The sequence below is a fragment of the Catharus ustulatus genome, chromosome 25 (assembly GCF_009819885.2).
Source record: "Catharus ustulatus isolate bCatUst1 chromosome 25, bCatUst1.pri.v2, whole genome shotgun sequence".
NCBI classification, from domain to species: domain Eukaryota; kingdom Metazoa; phylum Chordata; class Aves; order Passeriformes; family Turdidae; genus Catharus; species Catharus ustulatus.
Window position 1 is genome coordinate 6894951 of NC_046245.1, and position 20478 is coordinate 6915428.

A 20478-nucleotide genomic window follows, 5' to 3' on the forward strand; every position below is an offset into this window, starting at 1 on the left:
GCGATCCGCGATTGTGTTACTAAATGACGACTTTGAAAGTTCGCCGCGAACAAAAGTGCGGCTAATATTTGGGTGTGGCGTTTTTATTGACAAAGACATCAACGTTGCCAACACACCGGAACTGCAGCTTATACTCCATGCGGCTTGTATTCGTGAAATTACTGTAATCTCTGCCCTGCAGTTCTAGTTAGCCAAGGAAAAGCATTATGGTGATGAAGTTGCATATTAGCCCTAATTTAGTGAGATATTTTCAATGTTGTCCTTAAAATGCATAATAATAACTACAGTAATTTCACAAATACAAGTCGCACCATTTTGACTAAAATTTTGCTCCTACACCGGAAATGTGGCTTATACTCAGGAGCGGCTAATATGTGAATAATTTTCTGACATTTACAACCTCAGAAGTGCCAGCCAGGGTGCCCAGCCGAGCACCTGCCAGTAAAAGCCGGCATTTTGCGATTGTTACAAATTGTTACTCTGTTGCACCGCGGGTGGAGCCTGGCTCCCTGCAGGCAGCACAGGGGGCGGAGAGAGAGGCGGGAGAGCTCCCTCCTTCCCTCCTCTGCCGCAGCCCGGGGGAGAGACGGGGGGGCCCTGTGCCGCCATCGCCGCGGCTCAGGGAGGCAGCGGGGGCCCTGTGCCGCCATCGCCACGGCTCGGGGAGGAGACGGGGGGCTCCGTCCCCGCCCGCCTCCGCCACCGCGGGAGCGGGGGGGGTTCCGTCCCTGCCTGCCACCACGGGGTAGCGCCAGGCCAGGGTGAGCGAGCCCAGAGGCGGCGGCCGGCCCTGAGCGGTCCCACCGAGCGGCAGCGCCGGGCTGGGCCACCTGGTCCCGTTGGCAGCCCCGAGCGGGCCGAGCCTGCACAGCCCGAGCCGACCCAGTAAACCCCACCATGCCGCGGTTCTGTTACTAATTGGCAACTTTGTTGCACGCGGGTCCTCGCTGTGAACGACAGAGCGGCTTATACTCAGGTGCGGCTTATTTATGCACAAAGAACGAAATGTTTGCCAACACCCAGAGATGCGGCTTATAGTCCGTGCGGCTTGTATTCGTGAAATTACCGTACTTATGACTTAAAAAATACACACAAGGTACAAGGCTGCAGTCTGCTCTGTCTCCCCAAACTGGGGACTACAATCACAAACTGGGAACTTAAAATAAATAATCTAAACATCCCTAAGTCTCTATCTCTTCAAGACAAGCAAATCAAGGTCCTAATACTAATGTGCAAGCACACTAATGCGCACACGGTCTTCTGACATTGAGTATTTGTCACAAAATCTATTTACACAGGTGCATGAAACACATGGATTTGAAGGATGGTGCAGCAGCAGGACCTGCCACAACCAGGCACCTCTTGCATTCACCCAACAGCTTCAACAGATGGTCCAGAAGCCACTCACAGATAAACAATTCCATCCAAAATAACTGCACTAAAACTACTCAAGATCCAACACATCTCCTGAAGTCAGGTCACAAGCAAGAGGCACCATTAGCAGGGCAAGATATGGAGGACAGTGCTTTGGCCAGCTCAGCTGGACCCTGGCTCTCCCCTCTTGCCTTTTTTTGGTATGCAGCAGTGACCCCTGAGGGAATTTTGGTTTATTCTGTCGTCCGGGCCACTTTTCCTTTTGAAATGTTTTCTTTGGAATTGTCACGTTTTACTGTTATTTCCATGGGGTCATCTGCATCATCTACAGCGAGAAAAAAAGAAGGATTAAAGTTTGCAAAGTCGTCTGACTTCAGTCAGGTGGAGATACTAAATGTCAGAAAATGCTTCTGTTCATAGGCATCAAGAACCATGAAATCCCCAAATGGATTGCACTGGAAGGGGCCTTAAAGCTGATTTCATTCCACTCCCCGCCATGGGCAGGGACACCTTCTGGATTGCTCCAAGTCCGATCCAATCCCTTAGCCCTTACTCTTTTTCAACATCTGCTCACCTCTTTGAGCTGGTTTTCATACTCAGATGGGTGTTGCGATAATGTTTGGACTCACGGACTCGCAAAATTTTGGCTCTACCTATCTCCAACAGCACTCCCAACATTTAGTCCCTGGTACTACAGGGTTGCTGGAAGAACTGCCAGCATACAGTGTTTATATCTGTACTATTCCAGTGTGTGACCTCCTGGACATATTAATAGGTATCCATTCCAGGGTTGGGAACAATTAATTCCTTCAGATCAGAGCAGTGAAAGAAGGAATAGTTAAGGTTCCCCTCAGCTGCTGCATGTTGGGTTTCTATAATATGGAGAGGTTGCTGTGGCCCCCTATTAAATAAAGATGTATTTTGTCACTTAAATTCCATTACAGAGCCAGGCTGGGAGAGCTGAGAATGTTCAGCCTGGAGAAGAGAAGGCTCTAGGGAGACCTTAGAGATCTTTCCTAAAGGGGCTCCAAGAGAGCTGGAGAGGGATGTGGGACAAAGGCCTGGAGGGACAGGACCAAGGGAATGGCTTCCCACTGCCAGAGGATAGAGTTAGGTTGGATATTGGACCCTGTGAGGGTGGTGAGGCTCTGGCACAGGGTGCCCAGAGAAGCTGTGGCTACCCCATCCCTGGAAGTGTCCATGGTCAGGCTGGACAGGGCTTGGAATACTGTGGGGTGGTAGAATGTGTCTGTGCCCATGGCAAGGGTGAAACTGGATGAGCTTTAATATCCCTTCCTGCCCAAACCAGGCTGAAATTCCATGTTTTACTGTGAAGGGCTCCTCTGAGCTCATCACAGGCCCTGGGATTTCAATTTTAAGAGCATAGGTGCCATAAGTGACAAATCTGTATGACCTAATTAATTAATTACTTCAGGCTCAGCACAGTTTCTAGTCTTATCTGATAACTAACTGTTTGTTATCCATAGGGTTAAGCAGTGCAGAAAACCATGTCAAAAGGTAAATTTATTGGAATAACTCACCTCTCCAGAGCTTTGTGCTTAGTGGGAATCTCATTCTGTGCTATGGCATAGGGCAGATCATGGTATCAAGGACAGTCAGGAATTTTCTAGTTTACAAGAAGCATGGGCAGAGCTGCAGAGATTTCTGCACCTTGGAGACATACCCAGCCAGCCTCAGGGTGGGGAGTGAGGGCAGGGGACAAAGGTCTGTTTTTGAGAAGGCATTTCTGCAGCAGGCAAGAGGATGCTCCAAGGCAAGAGGGAAGGAAGAAAAGGCTCACACTCTTGTTCTCACACTTGGGACAGTGATTTAACAGTAACCAGAAGAGCTGCACATGATGTTGGTATTCAAAGAGGAAAAGCATCCTGGAAAAGCACCCAAAGCCAAGTCCCAGAGCCCTGGGTTCCTGGGGACAGCCTGTGTGTCACAGCACAGGGAACGTGGGTGCTGCAGCACCTCTTACCTCTTGTGAGCTGGGCTGTTCTGTGCTGCTCCTCTCTGACCTGTTTCATCAACTGCAGGTTGTGGTCACTGGCTTCCTTGTGGTTCACCATGGGGAAGGGGTAATCCTGACCTAGGCAACGTAGAGACACAGCCTTTGCCACACTCAGCAAGGACATTTTCCCTGGATTTTAAATACTTCCAGCTTTTCTTAAATGGAAGTGCCTAATCCTCTCCATCAAAAAGAAGAGCTCCCACTTTGACGTAAGAACCTTGAAAGATGTGTTAAAGCAGGAATAAAAGCACAAGATGTTCTGATACTATTTAAAGCAGCCAAGCATCCAAGATTGGATAAAGTCAAAGGCAAAATCTTGGAGTGATCCAAGAGTTCTAGGACATAAAGTTGAGGCAAAAATATGTACTGTGAAATGAGACTCCAATAAAAAAAAATTAATGGAAAATGAACAGAAGGAAGGCTGTTGGATTCATCCCTTTTCAGAAGATAAATGGCTTATGTTGAAAGTGTGATGCTTCCATCTCATACATATTTATTTTGGATAGTTAGCAGCAGGAAAATCTGTAGCAAGGAATGTGAATGAATTACCTATGATACATCCTGCTTGCTTCTGCTCCTCTTCAGATGCAGTCCAGGGCTCGTAGATGTACTTGGAGGAAAAGTTCTTTAGTATAGGCAAGTATTTCCTACAAAACAGGGATAATAGAGGGGTTTATAATCCTGCAGGCAAATGAATATTTGCAAATACATTCCGAGAAGTGTAAACCAACCTGTGCCATGTTAATATTGATATTACAATCCATGTGAAAGTTCTGATTCACTCTCTACAAAAAAATTGTCTATATATTCTCAAACCTCCATCGGTGAGATCTTCCAAAAGTTAACTTTACAGCATAGAATAAATGGGGTGATTTAAACAGTACTTCAGTTTTGATTTCCTCCTAAGTAGATCTTTAACATTTTCACTGACATTTCATCCTAAACATTAATAAATTTTAAAAACAAACTAATTTTGAAAAATTTTTGCAGAATGGCAAAGTCATTTTACGTCCCACTCTGTGAGGTACCTCAGCACAGGCTTCTCCTTGGCAATACCCAAATCTAGGCAGAATGGGAGGAAGAGAAGTGGGAAAATGGAGCTGTTTGCTCAACATTAACACAGTGAGCCCAGGAAACACCCCTGTGCTTTGAGAGAGCTCATCTGCCCATTATACAGAGAGAAGGAAATGAGACTCTGAAGCAAAGAGGACTCAGAGTAGAAAATAAAACTCATGTGTGTGCAACTATAGGATGGCAAGGTTAGATGGGATTTTGGGATATTCCTCCCTGTGAGGGTGGGGAGGCCCTGGCACAGGTTGTCCAGAGAAGCTGTGGCTGCCCCATCCTTGGAAGCATCCAAGGCCAGGATGGAGAAACTTTAGGATAATGGAAGGTGTCCCTGCCCATGGCAGGGAGTGGAACTGGATGAGGTTTAAGGTCCCTTCCAAGCACATCCCAGAATTCCATGACAAGCAAGAAACAATGTGCAGAGTGGAGCAAGAAAGCTGTGGGAAGTTCTACTCAAATCCTTTAGAAAAAGGAGTCAGCCTGGTGGTCACACATGATGCTGGAGGCAACAAGTGCTCGCAAATGAACATAAGCCCTGCTCAGCCATTACATGGAATGACAGGTATCTCTCTGCTTCTCCATGCCTCAGTTTCCTCATGTACCATTGCTATGAGCCCTGTTTAACAGATGTGTGTGTTTCAAACTGACCCAGTTCATCAGCTCTTGATGTCAGAGGAGCTTGGGAGATGGTGGGGTGGGATGTCCCCTGACCTGATGTAGTTGCCCTGGGGGTCTGTGCGCTTCCCGAAGCGGATGGGGCAGAAGATCCGCGTGTACTGGTGGAAGAAAGCACTGGCTGACAGCCACATCCAGTTCCCAGCATTGATGCTGTAGTCAGCATCTAAAAGCAGCTCTTCAAACACCTGCACATCAGGGATGGGAAGAGAGGAACATTCCTGAAATGGCTACATTGCAAAAACTAGACAAAACCAGGTTGGGAGGTGAAGGGTGGGGGTTGCTGCTGGAAGCACAGCACTGTGGGGCCTGGGCTGCCTCCACACAGGCACACCAAGAATGCTCTGAACAGTCAGAAGGAAGACGGAGCAACCCAAAACCTCTGGATTTGGGACCTGCTACAGACTGTCTGCACCAGCATCCTTGTTACCTGAAAATCATGAGGATTTAGGGAAAGGAATGACCTCTCACCACTGCACTGACAGATTCCATAAACCCTGAGATCCACGGGAAGGGGCAGAACCAAACCCTGCTCTGCAGAACCTTCCACTGCTAGAACTCAGGCTGTGCAGGGTTTCTCAGGGCCAGGCAGAACAGAGGAAAATAAAACCCAGCAGTGAACCTTCATTCCCTCTTCCCAGCTGATCCAAAGGTCCCCCCGTGTCAGGAAGCAGGCAACAGCATGCCGGGCCAGGTGATGGATCCAGCCTTCCTGGCGTAGCTGGGTCATAATGGCATCAATCCACGGGAACCCTGTCTGTGCCTGCAGCAGAAAAGCAACATCAGCTCTTCCCTCATACACTGCTTTCACAGAATCATGGGATAGTTTGGGTGGGAAGGGACATTAAAGCCCATTCCACCCTCTGCCGTGGTGTGGGACATCTTCCACTACCCCAGGTTGCTCCAAGCCTTGTCTAGCCTGGCCTTGGACACTGCCAGACACGGGGCAGTCACAGCTGCTCTGGGCACACTGTGCCAGGGCCTCACCACCCTCGCAGGGAAGAATTCCATCCCAATATCCCATCTAACCCTGCCCTCTGCCCGTTGGAAGCCACTTCTCCTTGTCCTGTGATTCCTCATCCCCAGTCCCTCTCCAGCTCTCCTGGAACCCCTTTAAGCACTGGATAGATCTCTAAGGTCTCCCTGAAGCCTTCTCTTCTCCAGGCTGAACATTCCCAGCTCTCACAGCCTGTAACACCACTGCAAGACCCCCTCAAACTGCCAGCAGGGATCAGCCAAGAGAAGAGGAAAGCTCTATGCTCCAATGCAGCTGCTGTGGCCATGCACCTCATTACCATTTTCCATTTGTGGAGCCTCTCTGCATCTTTGTACCAGCAGATCTGGAGGCAGATGGGGTTCCCAGCCATCTGGGTGAAGTTGGGGGTTGCTGATGCTACTGTGTAGAAGAATTCCCTCCACAACAGCTGCCCTTGGAGCGACACTGGGGGCAGAGAGTGGTGCTTTGCCTGCAAAAGACATAAGGTGACAGCTTCAGTTCATACATATTGCTACCTCACTCATTTTGTGACTGTCAGGCCTATAAAAGAAATATTAATCTGACTACAATACTGGTTTCAGGGCACTTTAGCATTCAAGTCAAGGAAATCAAAGATCTGAGGCAATGCCGTCTGGCCTAAAGCAAAGCCAAACTGCTAGACCTCAGTTTTACCTCAAACATTTTCTATTTACCTCCCAAAACAGTGTCACATTGAGATTTCTTACACCAAGTATATATTTATTAACATGTTAAATGAATTCAGGTGGATCAGCCATGTCTCAAAAGATAATCTTAAGATACAGATAAACGTGTACCTTGGTTTTCTTGGGTTGGTTTCAAGCTCACTTGGTAAGAATTAAACAAGATTTCAGAAAGTGGTTTTGGTTTATTCTACAATTAAAACTTGTCCAAGACAAAACCAGTTGACTTCCAGAAACAAAACTGCATAAATGAATCAAAAATTTTGCTTCACCATCAAACTAAATCCTTGAATTTTAGGAAGGTGTTCCTGGGCTTCCCTGCTGATCCTGGGTCTGCTTGCTCCCTATTCATAGAACCATGATTTGAGCTGGAAGGGATCTTAAAGCCCATTTCACTCCACTCTCTGCCATGGGCAGGGACACCTTCCACTATCCCAGGTTGCTCCAAGCCCCATCCAACTTGGCCTTGGACACTTCCAGGGATGGGGCAGCCACAGCTTCTCTGGACAATCTGTGCCAGGACCTCACCACCCTCACATCTAATCCAAACCTGCTCTCTTTCAGTTTGAAGCCATTCCCCCTTGTCCTGTCACTACAGTTCTGATGAAAATATGAATTTAGAATGTGAACATCCTGTTTCTAAAACTTAATTGGGAAGAGCTGCAGACATTCACAGGTGTTTTACACAACATGAAGCCGCTCCACAGATTTCATGGGACACTGTGAGAAGACATTAAAAAAGAAGCATTTTTTGATACACCAAATCTCTACCAAGATGATCTGAGTGTTAAATCCTGCTTCCTATGCCAGACATGTCACAGTTTTGGATTTCCTTACTTAGGAACAATTATTTGCTTACCTGAGCATAAATGTTCGACAACCTATAAAAAAATGTCCGAACTGACAGACAGCCCATACTGAAATACGGGCTCAGGCCTGTGGTGCTTGGAAGCAGCGAGTTTGGGATTGTCCTTGGTTTAGTAAAACTTGCCACCCAGCCCTGAAAGGAAAACAGAAATCTGGGTTCAGGCACCACAAGATGACATATGTCCAGTAATAAACAGAGGAAAGCTCTTGGAACTGGTTTTGCTATCACAGGAGTTTGTTCGATGTTGTGTCTGGAAAACATTCTTGCTTCCTAGAAATAAAGGAGAACAAAACCCAAGCCCAAGCTGCCACCCTCCTCCAAGCCAAGCTGGGCACTGATCTCAGCCCACCTGGAGCCACCACCATCCCCTGTGTTCCATCAGGGCTGACCTGGTCTGTCAAGTGTTGCTCCAGGCGCTGCAGTCCTTCGGTCTCCCCTCCTCTCCAAGGGGAAGGGTTCTCTGGGGAAATCTTCAAATCCACAGGGAGAGGCACCCTGTAACACTCAGCCAGGCCAGGGTTAGGGGCCTTACATCTCCTGAGGCGAGAGAGAAAACTCTTTGAAAGGAGCAACAGGAACCAGGAGAAGGAGACAGCCCCATCCATGGCACACACCAAGCCTTCTCTATCAACCAGAACACAGGGAATGAAAGCACAGTGAGAAATCCCAAACTGTACTCTCCTGGGGGAGAAGAGTTCACCCTGCAATTGCTCCAGGGAATTCTAGCCTGAACTGGGGGAAGAGGAACAGTCTTACCAAGTTACAGTGCTCAGGGCAGTCAGCTGTACCCACAGCTCAGACCCCTTTTAGTTCCCATCCCCTACACAAGGCCCAGAGGCAGCTCCTCTCCAGTTGCTCCCAGCTGTCACATCTATCCCTAGGATGGAACCAAGAGCCCTCTCAGAACCTAAACACAATTATGGTGCTGCCTCCAAAGGGCACTCTAGCTTCTGTGCCTCTGAAGAGAGGTCACTCTGAAGAGGTTTCACAGAATCCCAGACTGGTTTGGGTTGGAAGAGACATCAGAGCTCATCCACCCTCTGCCATGGGCAGGGACACCTTCCACTACCCCAGGCTGCTCCAGGCCCCATCCAACCTGGCCTTGGACACTGCCAGACACAGGGCAGCCACAGCATATGGTTGGAAAAGCATCAGTTTGGTTTTTCTTCCCGCCCCCCGCCGTAAAACACAGATGAAGAGGCCCAAGGAAGTACTGACACACAGATTTCTCACAATCCATGAATGAACTCAGACATCAGGAGATCCCCGTACTCACCTGGACAAACCCGAACTCAGCCCTGCTACAGACACCTACAGAGGTGGGGTCAGTGCAGCTTTCAGAGTACTGAGAGAGCTCAGGCCTGCTGGGAAGCATGTGAACTACTTTTCTCTCATCAGAATTAATTTTAGAAGTCCAAGCAAACAAATCAGGCAAGAAAGTGGAAAAAAAAAAAACAGCGCTAGAAAAAATATAGAAACTTCTATATCCCATTACTTACGTGATTCTTGTCATCAGACTGAGAACTGTTCAGGAATTAACAGGACTTCCCCAAGATGGGAAGATCCAAGCCTGGGTTGGCACTGAGCTGAGGCCATGTCATGTCACCTGACATTGAATCCCAAGTAACTGTAGTCCCATTCCAGCTCTCTCCTGCCCCAGTCTTACCTCCTTTGGATCACTGACCTCTCCTCATGTAGAACTAAACACAAGACATACTTGACTCTGAGCTTCTTCTCGAGTCCTGGGAGACACGAGCTCAATCCCTCCTTCCCATATAGCAGAGGGGAGGAGAGATTTAAAGCCAGGAGGGAATAGTAGGATTATTCCACCAAACTTCCTGCATAAAACAAACTATAGTGGTTCATCCAATTCCTGTCCAAAATCTTGAGAGGAATGTAGAGCATGCCTTTGAGTAAATTCCCAAGCTTTCCTCTGTAGGAGCTTGACATCTCTTAAAAGCTTCTCTCAAGGTGCCTTGCAAAAGTTTAAGACTTTTATGAAATCACAGAATCATTAAGGTTGGAAAAGACCTTTAAATCATTGAATCTAGCCATTATTTTGTGAAGTGTCCCACATGGTGGGAAATCTGCTGCACAAATATCAAAAGAGATGAGTATCAGACCATTCCACCATCTGCTCTTCCCTCCCAACAACAGTCCTATCCCCTGTATATAGAATCAATAACTCTCCACACACAGAAATAAAACAAGAAAACATCAAAAATGCCACGTTATTATTTGGCCCTGCCTCTTCTTTTGGGCAGAAAAAGAGGATCAGCAATTCCCACTCACTGGTTGGTACTTACTGGAAGTCTTCAGCTGTGAGGTTTCGGACAGGCACCTCAGGGTCACCAAGCAGAGACAGAATGTGAAGGAACCTCTTGTAAGTTAATGGGGGACTCCCACCATTTAGGTCCAAAATCCTTAAAAAAAAAAAAGATCTCTTTTCACACAACAGAAATAAAGGAATAAGCTGGAACTGCCAGTGGATGGGAAGGTGACATCACAGGCTATAACAACTCCCGTTAGTGCACCTGAATGTTTACAAGTAAAACTCCCATGGGTGAATGTACATCTATCCCAAGAGCAGTTTCTCAGGACCCAAGACAACAAAACTGGAATCAGGATTCCAGCCATGGCTTCACCTGCACAGCCACACACAGCCAGGACACACAGGGCAGGGTGTGGGACACTTCTGATGCCACAAAACACAGGTTCAGGATAGTAAATAACTGTCCTCTCTGAGCAAACACCTCTGCAAACAGCTTGAATTCAAGACAGCAAGTTACACACATCCATTCATTTACATAATTTAGGGTTTTTGCAAAATTGGACTGTTAGGGCTGGTTTTGTTATTACTGCATTCCTTCTTAGCAATTTCAATATCTTCATTCAACAGTGAATAACAGCTTAGATCCAAGTATATTCAGACACCAGTGAAAGTTGATTTGAAAGATTTTGAAAAAATCTCACACCAAAAACCCTTTACTATCTTTAGTAGAACTTTTACAAATCCTACTAAATGTGTTAGAGGATTTATTTCACTCTGTTTAAAAGAGTAAGTTTTTAGATGAATTAAACTGCCCAAAACAAAAAAGTTAACGAGCTCTTTAGGCTGAAATCCTAAAATCTGTGCACAATCTCTTCTGTTCCTCCCAAGAGAGCAACACACAAAGTTTCTCCAGCAAACAGCACCACGTTCACCTCAGACAGTCCAATTTTCTCCAAAGGAAAAAACCAAGACACTTGGCCTCCTCTTTTCTAAAAGGACCTCCCTGGAGACACTTGTGGATTTGGGGCAGTCACATACCGCTGGGTATCGTACAGGCTGTGGCTCACCAAGGAGAGCACCTCAAAGCCCAGCTCTACCCCCAGGCGCCGGATGTTGGTCTCCATCTCCTTGTAAAACGGCTCCATCTCTGCATCCAGCGTCACCTGCGTGATATTCCACTTCTGGATGTGATCCCTAAGAACGGTCTCATACTCCCCTTGAATGACCAGCAAGCAGGAGCCCAGCTGGCCCAAGTTTTTGTGGAGATCCTCAAGGGACTGGAGCAGGAAGTGCCAGCGCAGGGCCCCAATGTGCATGGAGGAGGTCAGGAATGTTTTGTCCAGGATGTACACAGGGTACAGGGCCTCCGAGGACTCCAGGGCAGCCAGCAGCACTGGGTTGTCGTGGAGCCGGAGCTCCTTCCGGAAAAGGTGAATGGTGCGATGCAGCATCCTGGCTACAGGAGGAAGGAAACCCTTGCCTCTCAGGATACCAAATACCTATAAAGAATAATGCCAATTAACAATTAGAAATAGAGCCAAAAAAAAAAATCTCTGCAGTTTTTACCACAAACATCTTGCTTTGGTAAGTTTTCATGAGAAAGAAATGATGGAACAAGACCAAACCTGTCCTCTGGCCCCATCATTCAGCAGCAGGATGACCACCCAGCTCCACAGAGAATGGACTCTGCTACACGAGTCACTCGAATCCTTAAATTAAATCTCTCAATGAAATTACATCCCAATAACACTCAACAGAAGGAAGGAATCAAAACAGATGGAGCTGCCAGAGCTCCATTCAGTGCATAAACATTTTTTAACCCCACAGATGTGGCTGTCAGCAAACCCTCTGGAAGTCATCAACTTATTTCGAGGAGGTCCACAGGAGCAATCAGCTCGTCAGAGACCTGGAACAATACTCCTTCTGTCAGGCGATTTTAGTAGGAGACATCTGAATTTGTGGATTTCACAGAATTGCAGAGTGGTTTGGGTTGGAAGGGACATTAAAGCCCATCCAGTTCCAGCCCCTGACGTGGGCAGGGACACCTTCCACTAGCCCAGGTTACTCCAGGCCCTGTCCAACCTGGTCTTGGACACTGCCAGGGAAGGGGCAGACACAGCACCTCCGGGCAACTTGTGCCAGGGCCTCACCATCCTCACAGGGAAGAATTCCTTCCCAACATCTAATCCTGAAGTCTCCCCTTTTCTTCTCTAGACTGGACATCCCCAGCTGTCCCAGCCTGCCTTCAGAGCACAGCTGGGTGTGATAATGACACAAAACTACTCTTGATTCATTCATTTATTCCCCTTTGAACTACTTCAGCGCTGCGTTCAGACTGTTGGCAGGAGTGGTGACCGTGGGTCTTAGGCTGAAGCAGCTCAGGGTACAGTTTAGGAAGCAGGTCCCAAGCTTTGGCTTCCCTGTTCAGAACAATGGACACAGAAGATGCCAGGAGGCAAAGGAGGAGCCCAGCTGCCACCTCGTGTCTGTACCAAGCCCAGCAGCACCTCCTAAACTCGCTTTCCCGTGTAAAACTGAGGAAGTTTAAGGCTCATCTCCCAGGTGAGTCCCCACCTGCTGCTAATTTCGAGCCCCAGAAGAGAACGAAGAGATTAGGGATTAGCAAAGAGCAAAACAGCAATCCCTAATCCAGCTCAACTCTTCCAGCCAAACAGCTCCACTCACCCCCTCACCAATGGCTGCACCAGGCGACTCAGCCCTTGTCCCTGCTCAACACATATCCAGCAGCTTTTCAGTAAATCTGATTTGCTCCATTCCCAAACACATGCACCAGCCAGACAGACCACCCCTCCTTTGTTACAACCCCCCAGTAAGGTCCCAAACTCACGAGTGTGGGGTGCTCTGCCCTTGCCCCAGCTCGGCACCGCCCTGCACCCACTTCCTGGGAGAACCGGAAAAACAAGGTGATTCCTGCTGCTCAGCGAAGCACCCAGCTGGCAAAGTGTGCTGGAAGAGTCCCCTGCACCCTATGCACCAGCTAGCCTCCCTGAGGAGCTGCGCCAGTCAGGGGCTCCAAGGCCCCCACAGCCTTACAGCCGTAGAGGCTGTCCAAGACCTTAGCCCCACATCGTCTGCAGGGCCACCCCAAATCCAGAGTCCTGCAGCCCCATGATGTCCGTGGGACCCCGCTCATCCCATGCCCCTTGGTCTCACACACTGCTCTGAGCCAGTGCCCCACACAGCCCGTGGGATAAATCCCCAGGCTGGGACACATCCCATCTCATCCTGTCCCTTCCAGTCACAGCATCCCTGCAGGAGCAGCGGGGAGCAGGATCACACCACAACAGAGACTGGGCACAGGGCAGGCAGCCCCAGGCCAGGGCCCGGGTGGGCTGTAGGGTGTGGCTAAAGGGCAGCTCTGGGGATCCCACTAAAGGAGACTGGGGGAATCAGAGCTGGGGGACAAGAATTTCATTAAAAGAGGATGAGAGGAGCAGGGGCTTCATTAAAAGGGGCTGAAGCTCACTGGGGAGGGAAGGAGCCTAGAGTGAAAGAGGTGTCAAAGCTGGGTAAGCAGCTGGGATGGGAAGGAATGGTGAGGGGGATCATTTGTGCAGGCCATGGGTGGTGTCAGAAAGGAACTGCACTCTCGGACATTCTGTCATGTCACAAGGAAAGGAAAGATGCTCTGGGATGCTAGAGAAGGCAAAGCAAGTGCTGTCTGTCATTGACATCATGCTGGGATTTATCCACTGTTACTCTTACACCTCTCCATGAACCAGTGGCTTGAGTCCATTCACTCAGCAAGGCTGGGCAGACTGCAGACTCCCTGCCACATCCAGATCACATTTGTTTTCCAAAAATCAACCAGGCAGGCAGAAAATACACCTCACACTGGATTCATCCCTGAATTTTGGGACAGATACACCAAGACAGAAAGTAGTGAAAAAGAGGCCTTACCTTGAAGGTGGCACAGCTGACACTCTAGGGTCTTTACAACACGTCACCCCAAAAAGAGGAGGTCACACAGTCACTGATCCTGGCTCTCCCACTGCTGAGCATTTCTCTCCACAGGCAGCAATGTGCTGGAGGGATACAAGGGTTGTCAGTGGCACTATCCAAAACTCATTATGCTGCTCCTGTTCCTACAGGCATCCAGAAATTAGTTGTCCAGGTTTAAACACCCCTAAATACCATAAATATCTGCACTGAGGTAGATTCTGCATCAAAGATGGTCTAAGCCACTCAAGCTTTTGTGTAATTCCCAAGAGAGGAAAATTGCAAGCAGCTCCTCTCTGGTCCCAGTGGCCCTTGGAGCTGACAGAACCAGATGAAGCAGGGACAGACCAAGGCGTAGGAAATGGGAAGATAAATTTTTAACAGTTTAATTTCCTCTCTGGGACACTCTCCTTTGTCAAATGCTCCATGACTATATCCTGGCTGCTTCAGAAGCAATAGTGAAACAGATAAATAGAGGTGTCAGACACCTAGAGAGAGCAAGCAGCCTCACACCTGCCCTCTGAAACCACAGTCTGGGCTCGGGAACTGGAATAATTATCACTGTTGTTTAATGCTATTCTGATTTGATTGGCTTGAGAACAATTCTTAACTGGGATCTAAGAATTTTTTTTTTTGCATAAATCTGGTTCTCCACACTAAGCCAGACCTGAGGCTACTATTGATTCCAGTCTCTAGGTTCTTTCCCCTCTTTGAATACTTAAGGTGATAAATACAGTACTGGATAGAGTTTTGATGAAAGAAAACGGAATTTGAGTCAGAGGAGGAAATAAGTCCCAAACCCATCCAAGTGTAGGGGCTTGACAGGGCTTCTCCTGCAGCGGGTCCAGAAGCACTCCCGAGAGTCTCTACCCATGGGGGAACGGGGCAGAGGGAAGGTGGGAGAGACGCGCTGAGGCTCCAGGACCCCCTGCCCGGGCCCCTCAGACGGGCGGGGAAGTGGCCAGGAGGGAACGGGAGAGGGCGGCCCCTGCGCCAGTGCTGCAGCAGCTGGGGGCGAACGGGCCAGCCTGGCCTCCCAACTCCGCCCCGCCTTTACCTCCTTCCCCACCATCTGTGGGGGCGGCGGACGCGGTGCCGGTTCCTGGCCCCACGGGGCCGGTTACACAACGCCGGCCGGGAACGGGCGGGTTATATAAGGAGTAGCCCCCAGAGGGGCCCTGCCCGCTGCCTACGGAGGTTTAACGCAGTTTAGGGTCCCAGGGCCGGGGATTCTGGAGAGTCCCGGAGCGCCCCCGCAGCACACGTTTAGGCCACGCCCCCTGAATGCATTTTAAGAGGGGGCGGGTCTTGGATTCCCGCCCTCAGCGCTTACCCAATGGCAGCGCCCCAACTTAATTGAGGGGGCGGGGCTGAGCGCCAGGGCAGCCCAATCAGAGCCCGAGCGGCGGGGCAGGGGGTGGGGCTGCCCGCCAGGCGTCCGCCCGCTGCCAGGTAACAGCGGAAGTGCGGCCTCCATCGCGCGCTGCATCACGGGTCTGGGCGTGGGAGCCGGGCCTCCGTCATTGCGGCGGGAGCGTTAATTAGTTAGAGTGAGGGGGTGATTAGTCATCAGAGAGGGTGGAGGCTGTTCCAAAGGGGTTGTGTGAGGGCTCTTGGAGGGGTGAGGCTGTGCGTGGCCGTTCTCATTCTTGGGAAGCGGGGCGCAGCTCTTGCCCGTGTGCGGGGGTAATTAGGCTGAGGGCAATTAACTGGGCCGATGGGGGGGGGCTGAAACGCTTCTTTGGTGGGGAGAGGCTAGGGGTGCTTGGGTGGGAGAGTTTGTGTGGTATTAATGGTGCCTGAGGGAAAGAATAATCCCCGGAGGGGGCAGTTAGGCCTAGCGGGGGTTCCCCATTCTCAGCGTGAGTGGTTAGGGCTGCGGTGGGTTGTTGAGCCGGGTTCCTCTCGGGTTGCACTGGTGGGTGTCCCCATGTCTCTGTGTATGGGGACAGTGGGGGGTGGGCAGAGCACACCCTTGCTTTGAGAGGGTCAGGGGCGTTGTTGTGGCAGGGATTGGCCTATCGCTAAAACAGCTTTCATGTTTCCACCTGCACGGGAAGGGGGAGATGGGGCCTTTGGGTAGGAAGAGGCACTGATGGGTGGCTCCAGCAGGGCAGCAGGTACCTTAACTATGAAGGGACACAGGTGGTCCTAGGGCAGATATTACAGTTCTGTAAGGGGTTTGGAACCTGGTCGTGGCCTCCCAGTTCATGAGAGTTTGTTAAACCCGAGGGTTTATTAGACTTAGCTGGGAACTGAGGGGATGGATTATAGTACCCCTCTTCCAGCTGAGTCCAAGAGCAGCTCCAGGAGTTGGCTTAGCCTCTCTCTCTGTGACTATGTTATCACATCAGGATAATCGCTCAAAACCCAGGTCCTTAGCCAAGAAAAATACTCAAAGTGCTATTTTTGAAAATCCAGATCTGTCAGGAATACAACTCAGTCTCGGAGCTCCCGCACCATGCAGAGAGTGTCACGGCTGACAAGGGAGCTCTCGCTCCTGGCTACAGAGCCACCTCCAGGAATCACCTGCTGGCAGAACGGGCAGCTCGATGACCTGCGGGCACGTAAGTACCTTGGGGGTTCCCAGAGGTAGTGCTGAGTTGCAGTTTGCTGCTAGGTCTGTATGTGCCTTGGGCTTTATGGACTATATGGAGGTGTTGGATTTTAGTTTCCTTTAAACATACCTTAGCTGTGCCTTGTCTGGTGTGCCTTTAGTTTTGATTGCTGGGGAGTGGAACTGGTCTTACATAAGATGACAATTTTTATTCCTGGATTCTCCCCTGTGAGGGTAGTGAGGCCCTGGCATGGGCTGCTCAGAGAAACTGTGGCTGTCCTATCCCTGGGAGTGTCCAGGTTAGATGAGGCTTGGAGCAACCTGGGATAATGGAAGGGGTTCCTGGAACTGGGTGGCCTTCAAGATCCTTCCCAACCCTTAACATTCTATGGTTCTGTCATCTGAGCAGCTCTGGGAGATACATCAGGACTGCTGGACAACAAGATGATCTTGAAGGTTCCTTCCAAACCATTATGTATTTCTGATTTTTAATGTAATCCTTGTATTTTCTTTTTGCTCCTAAAGAAATTTTAGGAGGTGTGGACACACCGTATGATAAAGGAATATTCAACCTGGAAATCATAGTTCCTGAAAGGTAAGTTGGCAATAGGACCTAGCTAGATCAATTAAGAAGGAATTCTCTCCTGTGAGGAGAGGAGAGGGTGGAGAGGCCCTGGCCCAGGGTGCCCAAAGAAGCTGTGGCTGCCCCATCCCTGGCAGTGTCCAAGGCAGGTTGGATGGAGCTTGGGGCACCCTGGGATAGTGGAAAGTGTCCCTGCCATGGCAGGGGATGGAGTGAAATGCACTTAAATGTCCTTTCCAACCCAAACCAGGCTGATTCTCTGATTATGTAGATAGTGTAGTGCTGCTTTAAATGTGAGTAAACTGATGTAAGGTATTTGCTGTAAATGCTAACATGTGAGTCTTTCCTTTATTCTCTCAACAAGAAATTGAGATGCTCATTTTAAGGAATGCAATTTTTCTAGTAGCTGATAAACTTACTTTGCATTGAATATCAGGTGTGTGATTAAAATCCTAAAAGTGCAGTGATAAGATTTTTGCTTCATCATACTGTCTCAAAGCTTTCTGGAAAGAGCTTGTTCATCAGTATAAAGTTTCTTATGTTGTTCCCTTGTGGAAGGCTCTCCAGGGAAATGTTAGTTGGACACAGCTGGAAGCAGCAAAGGCGGAGCACTGCCTCCAAAGATTTGTGGAGAAGGTTTTCATGTAGGCTGGGAGGAGGAAATTATGGTGTTGCTTGGGTGGCAAAACAACTGGGCTTATAAGATGTAACAATAACTTTTGTTTCTTCATGATTATCCCTTCAGGTACCCATTTGAGCCACCAAAGATTCGCTTTCTGACCCCCATCTACCATCCCAACATTGACTCTGCTGGAAGGATTTGTCTGGATGTTCTTAAGTTACCCCCAAAGGTAAGACAGTGCTTGGCTGTGGGTAAGTGAGCCTGGGCAGGATAATGAACTCCTTATCTGCTTCTTGTAAAAGCCTGATTGAATGTCTGTTTGCTCCTGACTTATTTACAGGGAGCAGGGAATGAAGTTTTGAGTGACATTTCCTTTGTTTAGAGCCAGAACATGATGTTCTTTGTTCCGTATAAGTTTCCAAGACTTTAAAGATTGGCATTAGGTCTGAAAATGAGTTGCACAGCAGAGATGTGCAATACACAGCCCACAGAATCCTGGAATCTCCTGAGTCAGAAGGGATAGACAAGGATCATCAGGGCCACGAACTGGATTTGTGCAGGACAAGCCAAAATCTCACTGTGTGCCTGAGAGCTTTGTCCAAATGCTCCTTGAGCTCTTTGAGTGGCAGCCTTAGAGCCGTGACCACTGCCCTGACTGTCAGTTGGGCTTCCTTGGAGCCTTGTATTGAGAGTGGGTCTGGTGTGTTCCAGGGGGCATTATGTCCTGGAAGTCCAAGACAGCTGTGGGCAGGTTGGGTTGAGGTGCTGTGGGTTCTGAGGTGCCTCTGGACTGCTTTGTGCTGGTTTCTCTCTCTGAGCTGCTGCTCTCGTCCTGTTTCCTTACAGGGTGCATGGAGGCCTTCCCTGAACATCTCCACCTTACTGACCTCCATCCAGCTGCTGATGGCAGAGCCCAACCCTGATGACCCTCTCATGGCCGACATTGTACGTGAGCTCCTTTCCCTCTCTCCTGGCCATGGACACAGGTGGGGAGGGAATAAGGGGCTGGACTTAGGCTCAACTTCTACTTCACTCACTCTGGATTGACACACTAGGAGTGTGGCCTGACCTGGATCAGCTGGGGCATCCCTGGGTTTCCCTTCCCTGAGGCAGCTGAGGCCAGAAGAGATGGTCAAGGTCTTGTTTTCAAGCCATGATCTTCAGTGCAAATGGCAGCATGAGTTCTTCAAGCAAACTAAATGAATTTTACACTTCATGCTTGTTGCAGTTTTAGTCTGGTTTAGGAGTCCTAAAGTCAGACTTTGTCCCAGCTTCTTGGTGACGGTATTCAATCAAATCTGTCTTTGTCTTGCTCTTCCCATTTAGTCCTCAGAGTACAAGTATAACAAGCAGCTGTTCCTGCTTAATGCCAGGGAGTGGACCAAGAAATACGCAGGGCAGCTGAGGGTAAGGACCTCGCACTGCTTGCTTGGTGTAGCTCCCTCTACAGTCCTTTTGTCTCAGTTTCCCTTTCACAGTTGCTTTGTTCTTTCCTTCCTCCTACTCTGTGTTTTGGATCTGTATTCAATTTCATTATATTTTAAGCTTATTATATTCTCTCCTTCCAGTTAAGTGGGCTCATTTACTAATAACTGCCATGCTGCTCAAGGATGAGGAGCGACAGATGGATAAACCCTTCCCTTGGATCCTGCAGCCTTGTCCTCCCTCAGCTCTCTTCCCTGTCCTCCTGTGCCTGATGCTCACCTGTGCCTGTTCTCCACCTGCTCATCCATTCACTGACTTGTCTCCCTATTCCCTGGTGGAGTTCTGCCTTCTTCCCATCATGCTTCCTCTCCTACCTCCTTTCCTCTCTGTCACCACAGCAGTGAGTCTTATAAAAATAAAATCACACTTAAGCAGATCAAAACCTTTGCCCAAAAATCAGTTACCTTTGGGCCTTCTCCCTTCCCTTCCTGCACATGATTTGGGTAACCCCCTTCTGGGGTAGGGATATGTTCCCTGTGGGAGCCATGCTCACTGCTCCGGCTCTGAATGCGTTTCCAAGTTAACTGTGGTTGTCAGGAGAGCACAGAGTGCAGCCATCCATGCAACAACATACAGAGCCCTGGAGTGACCTGGTTTATCTATGTGTGTTCTACTGCTCTTCTCAGCCATTGTCTTGCTCTCCTGTCATCCCCCTTCCTAAAAATCCCAGCAGTGGGAGCAGAATAACAAAGGCTCACTGCAGAAGAGCCAGACTACAGTCATCTCTGACCTTGGTGGAGCACAGGGCATTCCAATGGCTGTAAAATTAAATTATTCACGTCTCTTTTATTTCTTGGGTTTTTGCAGGCTTACAGACCTTTGGAAGAGAAAATCATCCAAAGTGAAACAAGCACCAGCAGTGAATCGACCACGCAGAAAAGAAAAGGGGTTAACATCAGTAGGAAGAAGACATCCTGCCCAGATTCCTGAGGGGGCTTTGTTCTCCTGAGGTTGTCACTGTCCCCTTCCCCTCACACAGGTTACAAGGAAAGAGTCTGCCTTTAAAGGTCTGCATCAGCTTTGGGTTTCTGTTTCCTTGGGATGCTATTTTTTTGTGAAAATTTCCATTAATAAAATATAAAGCTTTAATTTTAATCTATTTTTCCCTTTTGTTGAGTGGAGGTTTTGGACTATTTGGAAGGAAAGATGTGTTGATGTGGCACAACCTCATTTTTGGTAGCGGGAGAGGGGGACAAGAGTAGATTCTGTGAGAAGCTGCTAGAAGCTTCCACCCTAACAGTGCCAACCTCTGATGGCTCTGAAGATGGACATGCTGCTGGCCAATTAGAGAGATTGGTA

General features: G+C 48.9%; 2 protein-coding genes across 8 annotated transcripts; one reads left to right on the plus strand and one right to left on the minus strand.

Moving 5' to 3' along the window:
* Positions 1-1266: 1266 nt before the first annotated feature.
* Positions 1267-15197, minus strand: LOC117007344 (cryptochrome-1-like). The gene is made up of 12 exons (XM_033080406.1): positions 14990-15197; positions 13894-14018; positions 11011-11471; positions 10007-10123; positions 8090-8237; positions 7692-7832; positions 6430-6600; positions 5757-5897; positions 5171-5322; positions 3941-4038; positions 3359-3469; positions 1267-1699 (listed from the first exon to the last, which is right to left on the minus strand). Exons 3-12 carry the CDS (start codon positions 11421-11423, stop codon positions 1608-1610), a joined length of 1584 nt encoding a protein of 527 aa, XP_032936297.1. The 5' UTR covers positions 11424-11471; positions 13894-14018; positions 14990-15197; the 3' UTR covers positions 1267-1607.
* Positions 15198-15368: 171 nt separating this feature from the next.
* UBE2T (ubiquitin conjugating enzyme E2 T) lies at positions 15369-20274 on the plus strand. 7 transcript variants are annotated; one of them, XR_004420116.1, is made up of 8 exons: positions 15433-15618; positions 16354-16499; positions 17015-17084; positions 17818-17923; positions 18541-18639; positions 19021-19101; positions 19263-19519; positions 19987-20071. XR_004420116.1 is itself a non-coding variant. In XM_033080439.2 (7 exons), exons 2-7 carry the CDS (start codon positions 16394-16396, stop codon positions 20107-20109), a joined length of 585 nt encoding a protein of 194 aa, XP_032936330.1. In that variant the 5' UTR covers positions 15369-15384; positions 16354-16393; the 3' UTR covers positions 20110-20274. The 7 variants fall into 7 exon arrangements, 6 of the variants coding, with proteins under 6 accessions (XP_032936330.1, XP_032936329.1, XP_032936328.1 ...); XM_033080439.2 differs by lacking the exons at positions 15433-15618; positions 19263-19519 and adding an exon at positions 15369-15384 and having other exon boundaries at positions 19987-20274; XM_033080438.1 differs by lacking the exons at positions 15433-15618; positions 19263-19519 and adding an exon at positions 15397-15426 and having other exon boundaries at positions 19987-20274.
* Positions 20275-20478: the final 204 nt, after the last annotated feature.